The 20,301-nt window shown below is 36.0% G+C and overlaps 2 protein-coding genes across 15 annotated transcripts in view; one reads left to right on the forward strand and one right to left on the reverse strand.

The window, feature by feature from the left end:
• The window catches only part of bbox1 (butyrobetaine (gamma), 2-oxoglutarate dioxygenase (gamma-butyrobetaine hydroxylase) 1), a 46,576-nt gene extending 40,645 nt beyond the window's left edge, over window positions 1–5,931 (forward strand). For both annotated transcript variants that reach the window (XM_028442991.1, XM_028442992.1), the window contains exon 8: window positions 5,430–5,931. In XM_028442991.1, coding sequence (XP_028298792.1) covers window positions 5,430–5,590 — 161 coding nt within the window. In that variant the 3' untranslated portion in view covers window positions 5,591–5,931. The remainder of the gene's footprint in view (window positions 1–5,429) is intronic.
• Window positions 5,932–6,515: 584 nt separating this feature from the next.
• The window catches only part of madd (MAP-kinase activating death domain), a 67,200-nt gene continuing 53,414 nt past the window's right edge, over window positions 6,516–20,301 (reverse strand). For 7 of the 13 annotated variants that reach the window (XM_028442980.1, XM_028442985.1, XM_028442983.1 and 4 more), the window contains 11 exons: window positions 19,868–19,988; window positions 18,421–18,526; window positions 18,230–18,340; window positions 17,426–17,533; window positions 16,949–17,113; window positions 16,800–16,872; window positions 16,148–16,254; window positions 11,002–11,010; window positions 10,566–10,635; window positions 8,707–8,753; window positions 6,535–7,503 (listed from right to left, as the gene is read on the reverse strand). In XM_028442980.1, the coding sequence (XP_028298781.1) occupies window positions 7,390–7,503; window positions 8,707–8,753; window positions 10,566–10,635; window positions 11,002–11,010; window positions 16,148–16,254; window positions 16,800–16,872; window positions 16,949–17,113; window positions 17,426–17,533; window positions 18,230–18,340; window positions 18,421–18,526; window positions 19,868–19,988 (1,031 nt within the window). In that variant the 3' untranslated portion in view covers window positions 6,535–7,389. Of the gene's footprint in view, window positions 7,504–8,706; window positions 8,754–10,565; window positions 10,636–11,001; window positions 11,011–16,147; window positions 16,255–16,799; window positions 16,873–16,948; window positions 17,114–17,425; window positions 17,534–18,229; window positions 18,341–18,420; window positions 18,527–19,867; window positions 19,989–20,301 lie in introns of all 13 variants that reach the window. The other 6 variants (XM_028442989.1, XM_028442986.1, XM_028442969.1 and 3 more) reach the window with 2 other exon arrangements.

Genomic DNA, 20,301 nt, shown 5'->3' on the forward strand with positions numbered 1-20,301 from the left:
TTAGCCCTGTTTAAGTATGTGCATTATATTTGTAGTAGGTTTTAGGGTCTAATGATGGTCCTAACTCAAAATTATTTTTTTTTTGAAATTTTAGAAAAAATATGCCTTGTTATAGCCTTACTTTTGATTTTGGGTGATTTTTGTTTTTTTTGTCATTTTTTGTGCCTTATTGCTTTCTTTGCCCTGTTTAAGTATGTGCATTATATTTGTAGTAGTTTTTAGGGTCTAATGATGGTCCTAACTCAAAAAAGAATTTCTTGAAATTTTTGAAAAATATGCCTTGTTATAGCCTTACTTTTGATTTTGGGTGATTTTAGTTTTTGTCATTTCTTGTGCCTTACTATATTTTTAGCCCTGTTTAAGTATGTGCATTATATTTGCAGTAGTTTTTAGGGTCTAATGATGGTCCTAACTCAATTTTTTTTTTTTTTTTTTAAATTTTTGAAAAAATATGCCTTGTTATAGCCTTACTTTTGATTTTGGGTGATTTTAGTTTTTTGTCATTTTTTGCACCTTACTGCTTTCCTAGCCCTGTTTAAGTATGTGCATTATATTTGCAGTAGTTTTTAGGGTCTAATGATTGTCCTAACTCAAATTGTTTTTTTTTTTTTTTTTTTAAATTTTTGAAAAAATATGCCTTGTTATAACCTTACTTTCGATTTTGGGTGATTTTTGTTTTTTGTCATTTTTTGTGCCTTATTGCTTTCTTTGCCCTGTTTAAGAATGTGTATTATATTTGTAGTAGTTTTTAGGGTCGAATGATGGTCCTAACTCAATTTTTTTTTTTTTTTTGAAATTTTTGAAAAAATATGCCTTGTTATAACCTTACTTTTGATTTTGGGTGATTTTAGTTTTTTGTCATTTTTTGCACCTTACTGCTTTCCTAGCCCTGTTTAAGTATGTGCATTATATTTGCAGTAGTTTTTAGGGTCTAATGATTGTCCTAACTCAAATTTTTTTTTTTTTTTTCTGAAATTTTTGAAAAAATATGCCTTGTTATAACCTTACTTTTGATTTTGGGTGATTTTTGTTTTTTGTCATTTTTTGTGCCTTATTGCTTTCTTTGCCCTGTTTAAGAATGTGTATTATATTTGTAGTAGTTTTTAGGGTCTAATGATGTTCCTAACTCGATTTTTTTTTTTTTTTTAAATTTTTGAAAAAATATGCCTTGTTATAGCCTTACTTTTGATTTTGGGTGATTTTTGTTTTATTTGGCATTTTTTGTGCCTTATTGCTTTCTTTGCCCTGTTTAAGAATGTGTATTATATTTGTAGTAGTTTTTAGGGTCGAATGATGGTCCTAACTCAATTTTTTTTTTTTTTTGAAATTTTTGAAAAAATATGCCTTGTTATAGCCTTACTTTTGATTTTGGGTGAATTTAGTTTTTGTCATTTTTTGTGCCTTACTATATTCTTAGCCCTGTTTAAGTATGTGCATTATATTTGCAGTAGTTTTTAGGGTCTAAGGATGGTCCTAACTCAATTTTTTTTTTTTTGAAATTTTTGAAAAAATATGCCTTGTTATAGCCTTACTTTTGATTTTGGGTGATTTTAGTTTTTTGTCATTTTTTGCACCTTACTGCTTTCTTAGCCCTGTTTAAGTATGTGCATTATATTTGCAGTAGTTTTTAGGGTCTAATGATTGTCCTAACTCAAATTTTTTTTTTTTTTTTTTTTTAAATTTTTGAAAAAATATGCCTTGTTATAACCTTACTTTCGATTTTGGGTGATTTTTGTTTTTTGTCATTTTTTGTGCCTTATTGCTTTCTTTGCCCTGTTTAAGAATGTGTATTATATTTGTAGTAGTTTTTAGGGTCGAATGATGGTCCTAACTCAATTTTTTTTTTTTTTTTGAAATTTTTGAAAAAATATGCCTTGTTATAGCCTTACTTTTGATTTTGGGTGATTTTAGTTTTTTGTCATTTTTTGCACCTTACTGCTTTTTTAGCCCTGTTTAAGTATGTGCATTATATTTGTATTAGTTTTTAGGGTCTAATGATGGTCCTAACTCAAAATTATTTTTTTTTTGAAATTTTTGAAAAAATATGCCTTGTTATAGCCTTAATTTTGATTTTGGGTGATTTTAGTTTTTGTCATTTTTTGTGCCTTACTATATTCTTAGCCCTGTTTAAGTATGTGCATTATATTTGCAGTATTTTTAGGGTCTAATGATGTTCCTAACTCAATTTTTTTTTTTTTTGAAATTTTTGAAAAAATATGCCTTGTTATAGCCTTACTTTTGATTTTGGGTGATTTTTGTTTTTTTTGTCATTTTTTGTGCCTTATTGCTTTCTTTGCCCTGTTTAAGTATGTGCATTATATTTGTATTAGTTTTTAGGGTCTAATGATGGTCCTAACTCAATTTTTTTTTTTTTTTGAAATTTTTGAAAACTTATGCCTTGTTATAGCCTTACTTTTGATTTTGGATGATTTTAGTTTTTGTCATTTTTTGTGCCTTACTGCTTTCTTTGCCCTGTTTAAGTATGTGCATTATATTTGCAGTAGTTTTTAGGGTCTAATGATGGTCCTAACTCAATTTTTTTTTTTTTTTTTGAATTTTTTGAAAAAATATGCCTTGTTATAGCCTTACTTTTGATTTTGGGTGAATTTAGTTTTTGTCATTTTTTGTCCCTTACTATATTCTTAGCCCTGTTTAAGTATGTGCATTATATTTGCAGTAGTTTTTAGGGTCTAATGATGGACCTAACTCAATTTTTTTTTTTTTTGAAATTTTTGAAAAAATATGCCTTGTTATAGCCTTACTTTTGATTTTGGGTGATTTTAGTTTTTGTTATTTTTTGTGCCTTACTATATTCTTAGCCCTGTTTAAGTATGTGCATTATATTTGCAGTATTTTTAGGGTCTAAAGATGGTAGATGGTCCTAACTCAATTTTTTTTTTTTTTTTGAATTTTTTGAAAAAATATGCCTTGTTATAGCCTTACTTTTGATTTTGGGTGATTTTAGTTTTTTGTCATTTTTTGCACCTTACTGCTTTCTTAGCCCTGTTTAAGTATGTGCATTATATTTGTATTAGTTTTTAGGGTCTAATGATGGTCCTAACTCAAAATTATTTTTTTTTTGAAATTTTAGAAAAAATATGCCATGTTATAGCCTTACTTTTGATTTTGGGTGATCTTAGTTTTTGTCATTTTTTTGTGCCTTACTATATTCTTAGCCCTGTTTAAGTATGTGCATTATATTTGTAGTAGTTTTTAGGGTCTAATGATGGTCCTAAATCAAATTTTTTTTTTTTTTTAATTTTTGAAAAATCATGCGTTGTTATAGCCTTACTTTTGATTTTGGGTGATTTTAGTTTTTTGTCATTTTTTGTGCCTTACTATATTCTTAGCCCTGTTTAAGTATGTGCATTATATTTGCAGTATTTTTTAGGGTCTAATGATGTTCCTAACTCAATTTTTTTTTTTTTGAAATTTTTGAAAAAATATGCCTTGTTATAGCCTTAATTTTGATTTTGGGTGATTTTTGTTTTTTGCCATTTTTTGTGCCTTACTGCTTTCTTAGCCCTGTTTAAGTATGTGCATTATATTTGTAGTAGTTTTTAGGGTCTAATGATGGTCCTAACTCAAAAAAAAATTTTCTTGAAATTTTTTAAAAATATGCCTTGTTATAGCCTTAATTTTGATTTTGGGTGATTTTTGTTTTTTGTCATTTTTTTTTTTTTTGAAATTTTTGAAAAAATATGCCTTGTTATAGCCTTAATTTTGATTTTGGGTGATTTTTGTTTTTTGTCATTTTTTTTTTTTTTTGAAATTTTTGAAAAAATATGCCTTGTTATAGCCTTAATTTTGATTTTGGGTGATTTTTGTTTTTTGTGCCTTATTGCTTTCTTTGCCCTGTTTAAGTATGTGCATTATATTTGTAGTAGTTTTTAGGGTCGAATGATGGTCCTAACTCAATTTTTTTTTTTTTTGAAATTTTTGAAAAATATGCCTTGTTATAGCCTTACTTTTGATTTTGGGTGATTTTTGTTTTTTGTCATTTTTTTTTTTTTTGAAATTTTTGAAAAAATATGCCTTGTTATAGCCTTAATTTTGATTTTGGGTGATTTTTGTTTTTTGTCATTTTTTTTTTTTTTTGAAATTTTTGAAAAAATATGCCTTGTTATAGCCTTAATTTTGATTTTGGGTGATTTTTGTTTTTTGTCATTTTTTGTGCCTTATTGCTTTCTTTGCCCTGTTTAAGTATGTGCATTATATTTGTAGTAGTTTTTAGGGTCGAATGATGGTCCTAACTCAATTTTTTTTTTTTTTGAAATTTTTGAAAAAATATGCCTTGTTATAGCCTTACTTTTGATTTTGGGTGATTTTAGTTTTTTGTCATTTATGTGCTTCTTAGCCCTGTTTAAGTATGTGCATTATATTTGCACATACTTTTGAGGTGTTTGAAATTTTTTCGGCCATTTTTATGTTTTTTTTTTGTTATAAAAAGGAAAAAAAATATCACTCATGTATTTATTTTTATTAGTTATAGTCTTATTGTCACTCGATGAAAACTACGACGAAAATTTTTAGTCAACAAAATGAACACTGCTATGGAAACAGGTCAGTGAATGCATCATCAGATTCTTCATCAGGAGAGTTGGTGCGTCTTCTGCGTCATCCCGTCAGCGTCTCAGAATCTTCGCTGAGTGAAGGAATTTTTTCCTGGATGCTCCTCAGCCTGTTTAGTAGTCCCTGGACATGCCTTTTACACAGCAGCAGGAGAACTCTGGGTTTAATATGTACAGTATGTTAACTCACCTTTACACAGAAGAAGCAGTTTACTATTATTTGGGCCATAGTATATAGTAATCTTAAAGATAAAAATCAGAAATTAAATGGTCTAAAGTGACCAAAAATGGACAGAAAAAGTGGTTTAAAAAAAGGGTTCAAAGTGGCAAACAATAGGCATGACAAACAGTGAATATGGTGAAAAGAGATTAAAAGAGATTATGACAATAATGGGTCAACATGTGACATTAGGTGAAAAAGTGGTGGAAAGGGTTTATACGTTCTGAAAATGTCATGAAAGTGTAAAAAATGTGCAGAAAAGGGAGTAATGTAGCAAAAATGCATTAAAAGGAGCAAAAATATGGCAAGTTTGGTGTAGTTGCAGAAAAATTAAAAATGTTCAAAAACATTCTTCGTGCCTTGAAGTTTTCTGGGGACCGCCTCCCAATGTCTCGTGAACCCAAATGAGATCCTAACTCCAAGGTTGAGAACCCCCTGAACTAGACAGTGGTTACTCAAGGGATTTCTAAAGACAATAATTTAAGACTGAACGGTTGTCTTTTACCTGTTTCCATGGTGACACTCGACCAATAGGAGTCTCTGTATTCCTGAAAGTATCTGAATCTAAAAATTAATTAAATTATTTAAAACTAAATTGATTTTTAAGGGTGTCGCGCTAAATTTCTCTCTGTTTCCAGGTGACGTGGTGACCTTCGACAACAGCCGCCTGCTCCACGGGAGGAGGAGCTACGTCAGCTCTTCGTCCGGCCTCAGGCACCTGGAGGGGGCGTACCTGGACTGGGACGAGACGCTGTCCCGCATACGTATGCTACGCAAGGCCGTCCAGGCTCGACAGTGACCAGAGACACACAAACCAGCACCAGGAATCTGATCCGTCATAGGCATGTGTGGAGGATGTTCCCTGTTCTCCACTGGAACCTTTCACTCCAAAGCGTGGGTTGATTTATTCGAGGGTTGGTGTGAGACGATCACTGGGTTAAGCTAACGGCACAAACGTAGATTTTAAAGATCTTTCCCTGTTCTCCAGTCGAGCCCTTCCCTCCGGGAATTTAAAAAAACATTTGTTTACGTATCGTACCCTTCAGGTGATTGAACCGTTTGCTCCGTTTCACTAAACTGACATTTTTCTTACGAAACTTGTGGTAAATAAGAATCAAATAAACTTTCAATCTAATTTAATTTCTGAGCGTTGCATTCTTTATCTGAACACAGAAAAGTTTTAATCTGCATTTTTGACTCAAATATATATTTATCATTTTCAATACTTTATAATATTATTTTCATTTAAAGCAATGAATGAGCTTAATTTAATACTCAAATGTACAAACTTCTTAGTTTCAAATATTTATTTAATTTTTAAAATGTGAATACTTTACTTTTATTTAATTCTGTGCAAATTGTTACATTTGAGAAATGTTATGTCTAATTCATTTACTATAAACAACTAATCAAAGCCACAAAAAATATTAAAAGTTATGATTTCTTGCATTAGTTTGAAAAACTTTGGCACAGAATGAAATACTGCTTGAGAAACATTTCAGCGATTAATCCTATTCATGAATATCACGTTTTGTGCATGTTTCTGTTGCTTTGACTGATTTCTATTATTTTGTGGGTTTAAATTCCTTTCCTTTCCTTAAAATTATAATTGGTAATGGATTTGTTTTGTGGGTCGCATGAAATGAGGCCGAGGGCCGTATGTGGGGCCCCTGACCACCAGTTGCCCATAACTGTTCCAAGTTCTTAAAAGCAGCAGCAGAAGATGGTTTTGGGACAACTTTATTGTATCGCCAGAGCTTTTTTTTTTTTTTAAACATCATCTCTAATCACTGCAATAATCACACGTTTAACATCTGCTTTCACTCGCACACAGATTTTCAGAATAAGAGCATTCAACGGTTTCTCCGCACAGAAAAACTGTTTCTGATCACAGCAAAAATCCTTTTCAGAGACACGAGTGTGCAGATATATTGCTGATGGACGCACACGCACGCACGCACGCACACACGCACACACACACACACACGGTTGATCTCACGACAGAAAGCTGCTGCAGCCGTTTGTGGACAAAAACATTGATGAGGAATTTGATTTTGGTGAATTTTTATGTAATATATAACCTTTTTTTGTGTGTGTACATATATATATATATACACACGTGTATGTATGCGTGTGTGTGCACAGCTTTCTGTCATGTGAGCGTTAAGGTTTGGTCGTGTGGCGTTCATGGCTAACTACCTATTCAGTATTGCACATCGAGCAAATAAACGCACAATATTCTCTGTATATATATAATTATATATTAAATAAATACTATATATAGATGTATATATATATAATATTTATTTATGGAAACATGCAGAGCACAGACAGAACACAGACAGAAGGGGGCGGGGCTCGAAGCGTTTACATGCGTCGCTTTGCTGAGGCTAACACGACCGATACAGGGACCACCAACCACAGATTTACACACACACATACACAGACATGGGGGGGGGGGGTGTGCACAGGACCAGCATGCACTGCAGTATTTACACACATCGAGGATTTGTATGTACAGAGTAGGCGGAGTTTGTGCTTTACCAGGGATTGTCGACAGTGCATGTGTGTGTGTGTGTGTGGGGGGGGGGGGGGGGACTAACTGGGGAGAGGTCTTGGTGACAGCGGCTTGGACTTTAGCTCCGCCTCCTTCCCTTTCACCGCCGCCACGTAGGAGAAGAGACAGAGGACGGAGTAACAGATCTGATGAGCCTGAGGAGGAAAAACACACACACACACACAGGCTTTTACTTTGGTAGGAATATTATTTCATACAAAATTACTCTCATTTAATTATTGATCAAATATCTAATTCATTAACATGAAAAGAATGTATAAAAATAAATTAAAATGTAATATAAAATATATATAAAAGATGTATTATATTTATTTAATATATATAATATATATTACATAAAATGTATATATAATATTAATTTATATATATGTAATTTTATTATATAAGAATATATAAAAATGAAATATTAAATATTACAATAATAAAATGTATTTACAGTTTAAATACTTAAAACTAGGGATGTAACGATTAATCTTAAGGCAGTTAAAAATCGATTCATAGGTATCACGGTTGATTTTCTGAAAATTGAATCGCAGTTCTTTTTTTAACCACAAGTGTTGGCGGCGGGCGGAGTCTGTTAATACTTTCTTTCTGGCTGCCTTCTACTCTTACATATGTTAATAAATGATTCATTACCCCTTTAGCACCGAAAGAATATCTGTAATATTATTTGAATATCTGTAAAAGTCACGCTTTTCTATTAGCTCTGTCTGCTAGCATAGCTTCTCTTCTTCACTGCAAGATATCTGCATGCCAACCGACCACTGTGTTACCAGCGCCCTCTGCTGGTCCAAGCAAATATTACATAAAAGTCCAATTGTTAAGGCACAAAATACATTTTCAGTTGCATTTTTAAAAGAAAAAGAACTATTATGCAGTTTTGCATTGTTTATTATAGAACCAGAATTTAAATTAATAGGCTTCATTTTCATTTGTATTATTCCTTTATTTATTTCATTCAAGATTTATTTTTAGTTAAATTGCATTGTTTTGAATAGTTTATCAAGGGATTCTTTTGACAATGAAAAATAAAAGGAAAATAGTACAGTATTTTCTAGTTTTTTTCCCAAAAAAAAAATCTGTCTACAGTCCCATTATGTAAAATAAATCGTGAGAGAATCGTATCGTGAACCCAGTATCGTGAATCGAATCGTATCGGGAGTTGAGTGAATCGTTACATCCCTACTTAAAACAGCTAAAAACTACACAACGTCCATTATTGGGTTGATTAATGGTGTTTGTGCTCCCCCTGCTGGTCAGGTGACTGAATGTCACTGAATATGATGTGGGGGTGAACGCTGTGTTCTCTATGTGAAGGTCAAAGGTCACTCACTCACCATGGGCGTCTTGTACTTGCGGATCACCACTTCTTTAGTTTCAGGAACTGTTTCAGTGTGAGAGAAAAACACAGAGTTCAAAGGCAGCAGGAAACAACGGGCGGAGCCATGAAGGCACCGTGACGCATTCATGGACCGTAGGAGAGAGTGAGTGAGAGAGTGATGAGAAGAAAAGGTGAGAGCACTTTACCTGCTGGAGATGAAGGTTTTCATAGCAACATTTAGAGAAGCTCAAACACACGGCAGTAACTCACCCACTACTGAGAGCTAACGATACCATTAGCTTAAAAACTCCTCATCCACCAATCACAGACTCTCATAACCTCATCTTTATTGTCTTTGTTTGATGATAATTTTTACAGTTCTGCTTCTCAGACTGAAATAAAACTAATTTATCTAATCTCAACTTAACTTATCCAAGTTTATTATTTTTCTGCCCCGCCCCTTCCTGTCTCATCTTACCTCGTCTCATTTCTAATCATGTAAATTTGATCTCATGGCATCTGACTTTCTCATCTCTACTTATCTCATGAGATTAGAATAGACATGATGAGTCAATGTGATCATATTATCTTTTCCTCTCATTTTACATCATGACATCTCCACTTACCTCTTGTTATCTCACCCTCTCATGTCATGTCAACTCATCTATTCTCATTTTACATCACGGTACCTCCACCGAGCTCATCTTCTCATTTTTCTTTTATTATTCCATGTTACTTCATCTCTTCTGATCTCATTTTACATCATAGCATCTTATTTTATTCTATTTTCATGTCGTCTAATCTCATCTCGTCTATTTTATTTATTTATGTATTTGTTCCTTTTGTTCAGATTTCAACGCTTTCAATGCTCATCCTCATGTCTACAGATTATTTTGCTCTCTGCGTCTCCTTTTCCTTCTCTGACCATCACACACGTTAGCTAGTTAATCACACATGTTAGCTAGTTAATCACACACACGTTAGCTAGTTAATCACACACACGTTAGCTAGTTAATCACACACACGTTAGCTAGTTAATCACACACACGTTAGCTAGTTAATCACACACACGTTAGCTAGTTATCACACACACGTTAGCTAGCTAATCACACACGTTAACTAGCTAATCACACACACTGTTGGCTAGTTAATCACACACGTAAGCTAGTTAATCACACACATGTTAGCTAGCTAATCACACACATGTTAGCTAGATAATCACACACTGTTAGCTAGTTAATCACACACATGTTAGCTAGTTAATCACACAAATGTTAACTAGTTAATCACAGACATGTTAGCTAGTTAATCACACACGTTAGCTAGCTAATCACACACTGTTAGCTAGTTAATCACACAATGTTAGCTAGTTAATCACACACATGTTAGCTAGTTAATCACACACACACGTTAGCTAGTTAATCACACATGTTAGCTAGTTAATCACACACTGTTAGCTAGTTAATCACACACTGTTAGCTAGTTAATCACACACTGTTAGCTAGTTAATCACACACTGTTAGCTAGTTAGCAAGTTAATCCTACACTGTTAGCTAGTTAATCACACACTGTTAGCTAGTTAGCAAGTTAATCCTACACTGTTAGCTAGTTAATCACACACTGTTAGCTAGTTAGCAAGTTAATCCTACACTGTTAGCTAGTTAATCTTACACTGTTAGCTAGGTAGCTAGTTAATCCTACACTGTCAGCTAGTTAATCTTACACTGTTAGCTAGTTAATCCTACACTGTTAGCTAGTTAGCTAGTTAATCCTACACTGTTAGCTAGTTAATGCTACACTGATCTGAGTGACGGGTGAGGCTGAGTTACTGCCGTGCTGAGTACAGGCTGAGTATTGGTGGGTGGTTGTAATTACCAAATTCCTCCAGGACAAAGACTCCTTTCACTGTATTGCACTTTTTAATGTGACTCAGCTCTATGAAAACCTAAAAACAAAGAGAGACAGAGAGAAAAGGACAAAGGTTACAAACTGTAGCGCGGCGCCTCAGGGTTAAAACCAATCAATGTGTCACGTCTTTAACAGCTGGGTATGAAGGACTTAAAGAAAACCAACGAAGAAGAGCTACACGTGGGATGCAAAGCGATAAAGAAAGAAACGGTTCCACACATGAGCGATGAGGAGAAGTCCCTGCTGCCAGGTTTCAAAGGATGCAAACATGGAGGAGGACAACACACAATCTGGCAACCCAAAGAAGCGAGAACGGGAAAAAGGAATAAAAAGAAAAAGCAAAGATGGAGGACAGAAAAGGAGTGAGTGAGGGCTAGAGAGGGAACACAGCAGAGGTTTGTACCTTCCGCTCCTTGCAGGGGGAGAAAGCATGGGAGAGAAATGGTTTGGATTATTATCGACACAAGAGCACAAACACTCGCAGACGTCATGACCACTGGAAGCCACAGTGGACCAGAGGACCAGAGGAACCAGAGAACCAGTGGAACCAGAGGACCAGTGGAACCAGAGGGCCAGAGGACCAGAGAGCTAGTGGAACCAGAGGGCCAGAAAACCAGTGGAACCAGAATATCAGAGGGCCAGAGGACCAATGGAACCAGAATATCAGAGGGCCAGTGGAACCAGAGGGCCAGAGGACCAGTGGACCCAAGGGACCAGTGGAACCATAAGACCAGTGGAACCAGAGGACCTATAGGACCAGTGGAACCAGAGGGCCAGAGGACCAGTGGACCCAAGGGACCAGTGGAACCATAGGGCCAGAGGAACCAGAGGGCCAGAGGAACCAGAGGGCCAGAGGACCAGTGGACCAAAGGGACCAGTGGAACCATAGGACCAGAGGAACCAGAGGGCCAGAGGAACCAGAGGACCAGTGGAACAAGAGATACTGTATGGCATCACATTAGATTAAAAAAATCCACACGTGTGAAAATAACAACCGCGCACATAAAACCTGCAGATAGTGAGCGGGACGCGCTAGCGGTTCTCTATGAGGTGAGGCTAGAGCCAATCAAACGCTAAATAGGGTTGGTGTTCCACCCCAACAGAGTCAGAACCTCTGGCTGTGGAGCTTCATGTATTCAGAGCGCTAATCCTACGTTACTGGCATTATTAATGTGTTGGAATTTAATGCTGTAAAGCTCATGTTTCTCGTCTAGCTCAGGGGTTCCGCCTTCTTCAATACATTCGAGAAAGTGACGGTGTGCAAGAATTCAGCGTCCCGTTCAATAACTATGAGTTTTATGCGAGCGGTTGTGGTTTTCACACGTGTGGCTTTTTTAAACTAATGTGACGTCATACAAAGATCTCTAACACGAGCGACACTCGGAGCTCAGACGGAACACAGAAATCCTTAGAACAACACTTAGGTCTTTTCTCCACTTTTAGATGATATTAAAATGTCAGACTGATTTAGGTTTCATGTTACCCTTAAGCTTCTCGCATGTTCTTCGTTTTGTTCCATCGAGTGTTAAGTGAATGTATTAATGCTGACTCAGCACGTGCTACGGGGAAAGTGTTTAATCATACCATGCTAATTCGGTTAGCCTGTCAAAAGGATTTCCCATTAAATGTTAGCATAAAGCTACCAGATCTTTATGTGTGAGTCACCTGTTTACAGCTAACAATGGTTATTTCTGCACGTTGTGTAAACAAGGATTTCAGATCTGGACCCAAAGGTTCAGATGGTGCTAAATAAACTCACAGATGGCTACGATGACTTTAAAGTGAATGCAAACTTTAAACTTATTTAGACATAAATTTATGTAAAAATGTTTGTTTTTATTTCGTTTATGATGTGAAAAACGCTAATCCATTAGTTCCATGTCAGATCTATGGGAAAACAAAGAAAATAAAAATTATCACATCTACATACATTAGGAAAAACTACTTCCTTTAAAGATATAAATATAAATACGAGTTGTTCTGTTGTTTTTTTTTTCTAAGTTTGGATGGTTTTATTCAGTATTATTATTCAGCTTTGAAGATGAAGTTGCAGAGCTTCAAAGAAGACATTCTTTAAAAATTGTTAACTTTACATTAGGGTCTGTCTGAGGTTATGGCAACATTTCTTTTGGGCCGTGAACCACCTGTTGAATATCCTGGTCCCCCCCCCCGCCGGAAAGGTCAAAGGTCAGAGGCAGTGAACTATGGCCCAACCATCAGAGATAAAACATCAGAAATTAAATCAAAAACACAGAAGTTTATCAAGTTTATCTTAATTAACGTGCTGTAGCCCTGCCCCTTTACCCTTTGACCCTGCACAGCTTGCGCAGCTACATCCTAAAATAACCCTTACATGCAGGACTGGTCGCTATATGCTAAGCTAATCCAAACACGTTGGACTAATCGCTACGTGCTAAGCTAACTAAACATGTGGCACTAGTTTCTACGTGCTAAGCAAACCAAAATATGTGGAACTGGTTACGACATGCTAAGATAACTAAACATGTGGGATTGGTTGCTACATGCTAAATTAATCCAAACATGTGGGACTGGTCACTATGTGCTAAGCTAACTAAACATGTGGGACTAGTTGCTACGTGCTAAGCTAATCCAAACATGTGGGACTAGTTGCTACGTGCTAAGTTATTCCAAACATGTGGGACTGGTAACTACATGCTAAGATAACTAAACATGTGGGACTGGTCGCTACATGATAAGCTAAACTAATACTTTGGACCGGTAGCAACATGTTAAGCTAATCCAAACAGATGGACTGGTCTCTACGTGCTAAGCTAACTAAACATGTGGGACTGGTCGCCACGGGCTAAGCTACCCTAACATGTTGGACTGGTAGCTATGTGCTAAGCAAACGAAACATGTGGGACTAGTCGCTATGTGCTAAGCTACCCCAAACAAGTGGGACTGGTTGCTATGTGCTAAGCAAACCTAAACATGTGGACTGGTCACTATGTGCTAAGCTAATTAAACATGTGGAACTGGTCGCAACGTGCTAAGCTAACCCAAACATGTGGACTGGTCTCTGTATGGAGTTCCTTTAGTCTCAGAGTAAGAACAACATTTAAAGTTTTCTTCTCCCTCACCTGGAAAGATACACACGTTTGTGCACCAGCCACTTTGTATTCCTTCCTGACTGTCAGAAAAAGCCCTGAAAGATGTGGGGGAGGCGTTTTTCATCTTTCCAGGTGGAACACTAGTGGGCGCTAATGGGGGAACTTGAAAAGGACAAAGTTCTTCAGGTGGTTATGGACAAGGCATTAACGCTGTAACCACGTCAGGGTGAAGACTTGATTCTTTGTTCAGGTGTGAACATGTAAGACTCAGACGAAGGTCTCAGACTCCTGCTTGCTGACATTAAAGGAAGAACCACCACTGCTACGCAGATATGGAGCAGTGAGGAGGAGCAGCAGGAGTGTGTGTCGATGTTTGTAGAGGCTCACAGTTACATGTGACTCATCGAGCTGAAGTTACTAAAGAAAATCCAGTTATTAAGGAAACCTCTACAACCATAAGGCTGCTAAACAGCACCCAGCAATGCTCAGTCTCACACTGATGTATGTTATTAGTATACACAGTGGGGCGAAAAAATATTTAGTCAGCCACCAATTGTGCAAGTTATCCCACTTAAAAAGATGAGAGGCCTGTAATTTTCATCATAGGTATACCTCAACTATGAGAGAGAAAATTAGAAAAAAGAATCCAGAAAATCACATTGTAGGATTTGTAATGAATTTATTTGCAAACTATGGTGGAAAATAAGTATTTGGTCAATAACAAAAGTTCATCTCAATACTTGTAATGTACCCTTTGTTGGCAATGACAGAGGTCAAACGTTTTCTGTAAGTCTTCACAAAATTTTCACACTGTTGCTGGTATTTTGGTCCATTCCTCCTCTAGGGCAGTGATGTTTTGGGGCTGTTGCTGGGCAACACGGACTTTCAACTCCCTCCAAAAATTTTCTATGGGGTTGAGATCTGGAGACTGGCTAGGCCACTGCAGGATCTTGAAATGCTTCTTACGAAGCCACTCCTTCGTAGCCCGGGCGATGTGTTTGGAATCATGATGGAATGAGGTTTTCACTAAAAATCTCACGATACATGACCCCATTCATTCTTTCCTTTACACGAATCAGTCGTCCTGGTCACTTTGCAGAGAAACAGCCCCAAAGCATGATGTTACCACCCCCATGCTTTACAGTAGGTATGGTGTTCTTTCTCCTCCAAACATGACGAGTTGAGTTTTTACCAAGTTTTAACCAGTTCAAACAGGTTCCATTAATACAGGTAACGAGTGGAGAACAGAAGAGCTTCTTAAAGAAGAAGTTACAGGTCTGTGAGAGACAGAAATCTGGCTTGTTTGTAGATGACCAAATACTTATTTTACTGAGGGATTTATCAATTAATTCATTAAAAATCCTACAATGTGATTTTCTGGATTTATTTTCTCATTTTTCTCTCATAGTTGAGGTATAACTATGATGAAAATTACAGGCCTCTCTCATCTTTTTAAGTGGGAGTACTTGCACAATTGGTTGCTGACTAAATATTTTTTTGCACCACTGTATCACTATTGGCTCATTCCATGTCATTGAAACAAATTTTCAGGACATCCCACGCACATGGGTCTCAAAAAATTCTGAAATTCTTACCAATTGTTATGTGATTATTCAATAGGCACACTGTACATTTTTAGTTTGATCTGATGAATACTTTTTGAGACATTAACAATTTAGTGAGGGGCGTATGTGTACTATACCAAATTTCAGTTTCCAAGTGGTGTAGTTCCTGAAGAAAAAATGGAAGAAAAATAAAGACGAGGGAAAATTGACACATACCCCCTCACTAAATTGTCCATATCTCAAAAATCATTCGTCCAATCAAACTAAAAATGTATGGAACATATGGTAAAAATGTCAGACCGAAGTGCGTGGACCACTTGTTGAAATCACATGGAATGACCCTATTAGATTATACCAATAATAATACATGCCAGTGATAACCTGTGTTTTATTATCAATATCAAGGAGGATTATTTATTGATTACAGAAACTGAGATTTTCTTTTATACTTTTTGACCAAACGGTGACAAAAAGCTGCTGCTGGTTTTCTGCTGAGTCATCATACGTGAAGAGTGTGGTGCTCACGGAGCACACACAGATTACAGCTCGTCCCACACGGCACACAAACATGAGATCTGAGCACCACGGATGTAAAAATAACCAGTGTGGAGGAACAACTCGGGGAGAAGCATGCACCACACACACACACACACACACACAAAGTGCACACAGTCTCACACACACGGACCAACACAGAGGGGGGGAGGTATAGCAAATCCAAAGAAAGCAAAAGCATGAGAGACGGGGAGTGAACAGGCTGTAATCTGTCGCTAACGGCTAACGCTACGCTGAGGGGATGGTGATGATGGTGATGATGATAATGGAGTGAAGCTAAGGAGGAACACGAACAGGATGAACCGTCATGACTGAGTGCGGATTCTCATGCCTTCGTGTGGTGGGCGGAGCCTCTCACCTGGCTGTGCATGAACTTTAGGTTGATTCCCTCCAGCGTAACCTGCAGCAGGCCCCCCTCCCCTGTCTTCATGTCCTGGACTGGGAACTCACCCCCCAGCTCTGGACCTGAGGGGACGTTGTGGGTCATTAGATAACATGATCACCATCTGAACACCAACACCTACAACTGCTCAGGAGGGGCACTCACTTTTCTATTTTCATTCTAGCTACTGGGAAAACAAGGAATAGGTAAAGAAAAGAGGAAAAGCAGAGAAAAACATGTTTCTGTTCCATGGTCTTTCCCTAATCAGACTCATTAACAGAATATTAAACGTCCTGAAATCATAATGTCCTAAAAATAGTGTCAGAGTTCAGTCCGTGTCAAAGATATTTCCATTTCAGAAGGTGAAGGCCATCAGATTTGGAGCAAGAATTGTCGCTCTGTCCACCTGTTTACCAGGACAAGTGTAAATATGATATATATACACTGTATATATATATGAGGACATATTCAGTGTCAGATGGAAATTTTTGCTTGAAAAAAACAAGATTACACTAAATCTACTGTTGATCTTTGAGGAGGAGGAGAAGAAGGAGAAGAAGAAGAAGAAGAAGACCCTACTATGTAGTGCTATGACCATGTGATCAGAGGTCCAGGAGCTGATCCGTACCTGGTTTGATGCTCTGCTGTCGAGCTGCTGCTCGCTCCATGCTGTCTTTGACACAGTAGTAGAGTTCGCGACACTGAAAAATAAAGAGAACGCTCAGTGACACTTCAGTAAACGCTGCTGCCTTCACCGGGCTCACGTATGTCTCCCACCTTCTTTGTGTAGAACTTGTTGAGCTGCGTTTCTTGGCCGTTACGTCTCCACAGACACAGGACTTTAGTCTTAGGACAGTAGGTCATGTTGATGAGCTTCTCGTACCACCAGCGCTCGTACACCGTGCCGATGTTACTGCGCAGGACGATACAGTCGTCACAAACCTGTGAGAGTTTGAATAAAAGACAAAAAAAACACGTGAAGGTAAAAAGTCTGTGTGAGAGAACATGGAGAAGAAGAACAGAATCTATATGTGTGACAGACAAAAAAGACTAAGGAGAAGAAAAAGAGGAAGAGGGAGAAAATGAAGAAAAAGTGACAGAATGAAAACTGAGAAATTTAAAAAGAAGAGAAAGATGAACAAGTTGTTATCAGACAGAAAATAACATGAAGACAGACAAAGAAGAGGAAACACATGAAGGAAAGAATGAAAAAAAACAGAAACAGAGGAGAAGAGGAAAACTGTGATTGGTTACCTCCATGAAGAAAATGTCTCCTGTGGTGTCGGTTCCAGCGTGAACCACAAACGTCTGTTTCTTTATGTGACGACTCCCACTGGGTCTGATGGAGAGCTCCCGACCAGTCTAAACCAGATACAAAATACCAGTTAAACCAGTCTAAACCAGATACAAAATACCAGTTAAACCAGTCTAAACCAGATACAAAATACCAGTTAAACCAGTCTAAACCAGATACAAAATACCAGTTAAACCAGTCTAAACAAGATACAAAATACCAGTTAAACCAGTCTAAACCAGTTACAAATACAAGTTAAACCAGTCACAAAATACCAGTTAAACCAGTCTAAACCAGTTAGAAATACAAGTTAAATCAGTCTGAACCAGTTACAAAACACCAGTTAAACCAACCTGAACCAGTAACAAATACCAGTTAAACCAGTCTGAACCATATACATATATACCAGTTAAACTAGTCTAAATCAACCAGTTAAACTCGTTACAACTAGATATAAACACTGGTTACAAACATCAGTTAGAAATACAAGTTAAAGCAGTTAAATCACAGAAAAATAAATAATAATAGTATTCATGTATTATTATTATTATTATTATTATTATTATTAATAATAATAATAATAATAATAATAATAATAATAATAATAATAATAATAATAATAATAGTTAAATAAGTAAACTAGAAATAATAAATGCTAACAGTAAAAAATAAATAAATAAAAATACTAAATACAAACAAATAAATAGAGTTGACACACGGGAAGTAGTTTTGTTAACAGAATTTTTCACAATAAGAGTCCTGACCATGTTGTTGAGTTTGTCGAGGATCTCGTTGATCTCTTGGCTGTAGGTCAGTCCAATGTGAGACTTTCCCATTAGGCGTCTCACCTTCTTCCTGATGTCGTTTTTGTTCAGCTGAAAAAGACATTTGGAAAAGGTCGTCTTGAAGCTCCGCCCCTTGATTAATCAATTAATAATTTAATGAACACACTCACTTTCAGCATTAGCATGTAGGCGATCATGTTGTGGAGCAGAGTCGCCAACAGTCGGTCCTCGTCGTCCTCCAAACGTTTACGGTCGTGATCGCTCAGAGACAAATATCTGTTTATAACATACAACCACATTATTTCACATATGATGCAATGTATAAAATAATTACAGGATATATAATTTCATCATTTATACATAATGATAAGTTTAAAATAGTTCTCCGGAATATTTGGGAGCAAGACAAAGGTGAACTTTGAACCCAGTCAGGGCTCGTACCGACTAGTGTTAACCACAGAGGTTTGGAATCCAACAATTTCAACATTAGTGAATGATATAAAACCATGTATTTTAAAGTATATATATATAGTGGGTCCCAAACGGTGTGCCGCGGCACACTAGTGTGCCATAAAACAAGTCCAGGTATGCCGTGGGATTTTTGTGACAACTATTCATTTTTTGCAAACACACAAAATAATGATTTTTTTAATTTACTACTTTGTATGCACTCATTTCATAATACAGTCGCAAACTCTATACCTACATTTTTTTGGAAATATTTAGTTAATAAATACATAAATTCATGGATAATATAGTTGTCTTTGTCACTGTTTATTTGGCATTAGTAAAAAGCTATGCACATTTACAGATATTGTACATGATATGAGTGATAACAATAAAGGCTATTTTGCACAATAGGTGTGACTTCACATTTTTACTTGTCCTTTGGTGTACCTTGGGCACTAAAAGTTTGGGAACCACTGATAAATTTCAATTCAATTCAAATATAAAATATATACATATATATATATATATATATATATATATATATATATATATATATAAAGGCACTGACAATATCCAAGCAACAGGTAAAAGGTAGTGACAATATTGTTTAAATTTGGGAACATTTTGTCAAATCATTTGAGAATTGAGCAGGATCTTGAAATAAAAAAATAAATAGATTTGTTCCAACAATTCAAGAATAAAAATGACTTCCATGGTGTTCTACAAACATTGGAAAACTGGAAACTCCTGCAAATACTGTAATTTAATTGAATTAGTGACAAATCCAATGAAGCACCACTTAAATAATTGTGAAGTTCTACTTCCAAATAAATCTGTTGAAATGTTGTGTTTTTTAAAGTGTATTATTGTTGCATGGATGTCAATATTTAAGTTTGGATATAACTGCTCCCGATTTTTGGTTAATTTCAATAAATAATGTCTATTCAAAGTTTAGATTTTTTTTTTTTTCATATCACCAAAATTCCAGAGCTTAAGTTCCATTAGAAATTTGCCAGATATTTCACACCTCTTTGCAGCCCTACTGACATATCCAGCTCAATTATCTAGTAATTTATAAAATAATTCTTGATTTCTCAGTCATTTTTATTTTACGCCGTGGGCCAGATTTGGCCCCCGGGCCTTGAGTTTGAAACGTGTGTACTAAACCTTTCGATCATCTCCTGCGGTCCCTGGTCCATCCCCATTCCTTCACGCTCCAACATCACAGCGTCTAAGTAGGCGTCCTCCCAGAACTGGAGCTGGTCCCACAGCGTGGAGCGCTCCTTACCTACAAACCAGTAACAAACAGTGACAACCTGTACGTGATGCTTTAATACATCTCTATAGAAATACTACAATCAGACTGGATCATGATGACAGTCTGTGTTCAAAATGTATTCAAATAAAAATGGAGATAGAGATAGATAAAATTGGTAATAAAATAAACAATCATTTTCATTTACCATTTATTATTAAGTGAATATTATTAATATTAACTTATATAATATAACAAAAAAAATATTTTTTTATTAATTCAAATTTAAATAATGACAGTGTTAACAAAATAAAATAAATCAATTAAAATTAATTTAACAACTTAT

The sequence above is a fragment of the Gouania willdenowi genome, chromosome 3, assembly GCF_900634775.1.
Source record: "Gouania willdenowi chromosome 3, fGouWil2.1, whole genome shotgun sequence".
NCBI lineage: Eukaryota > Metazoa > Chordata > Actinopteri > Blenniiformes > Gobiesocidae > Gouania > Gouania willdenowi.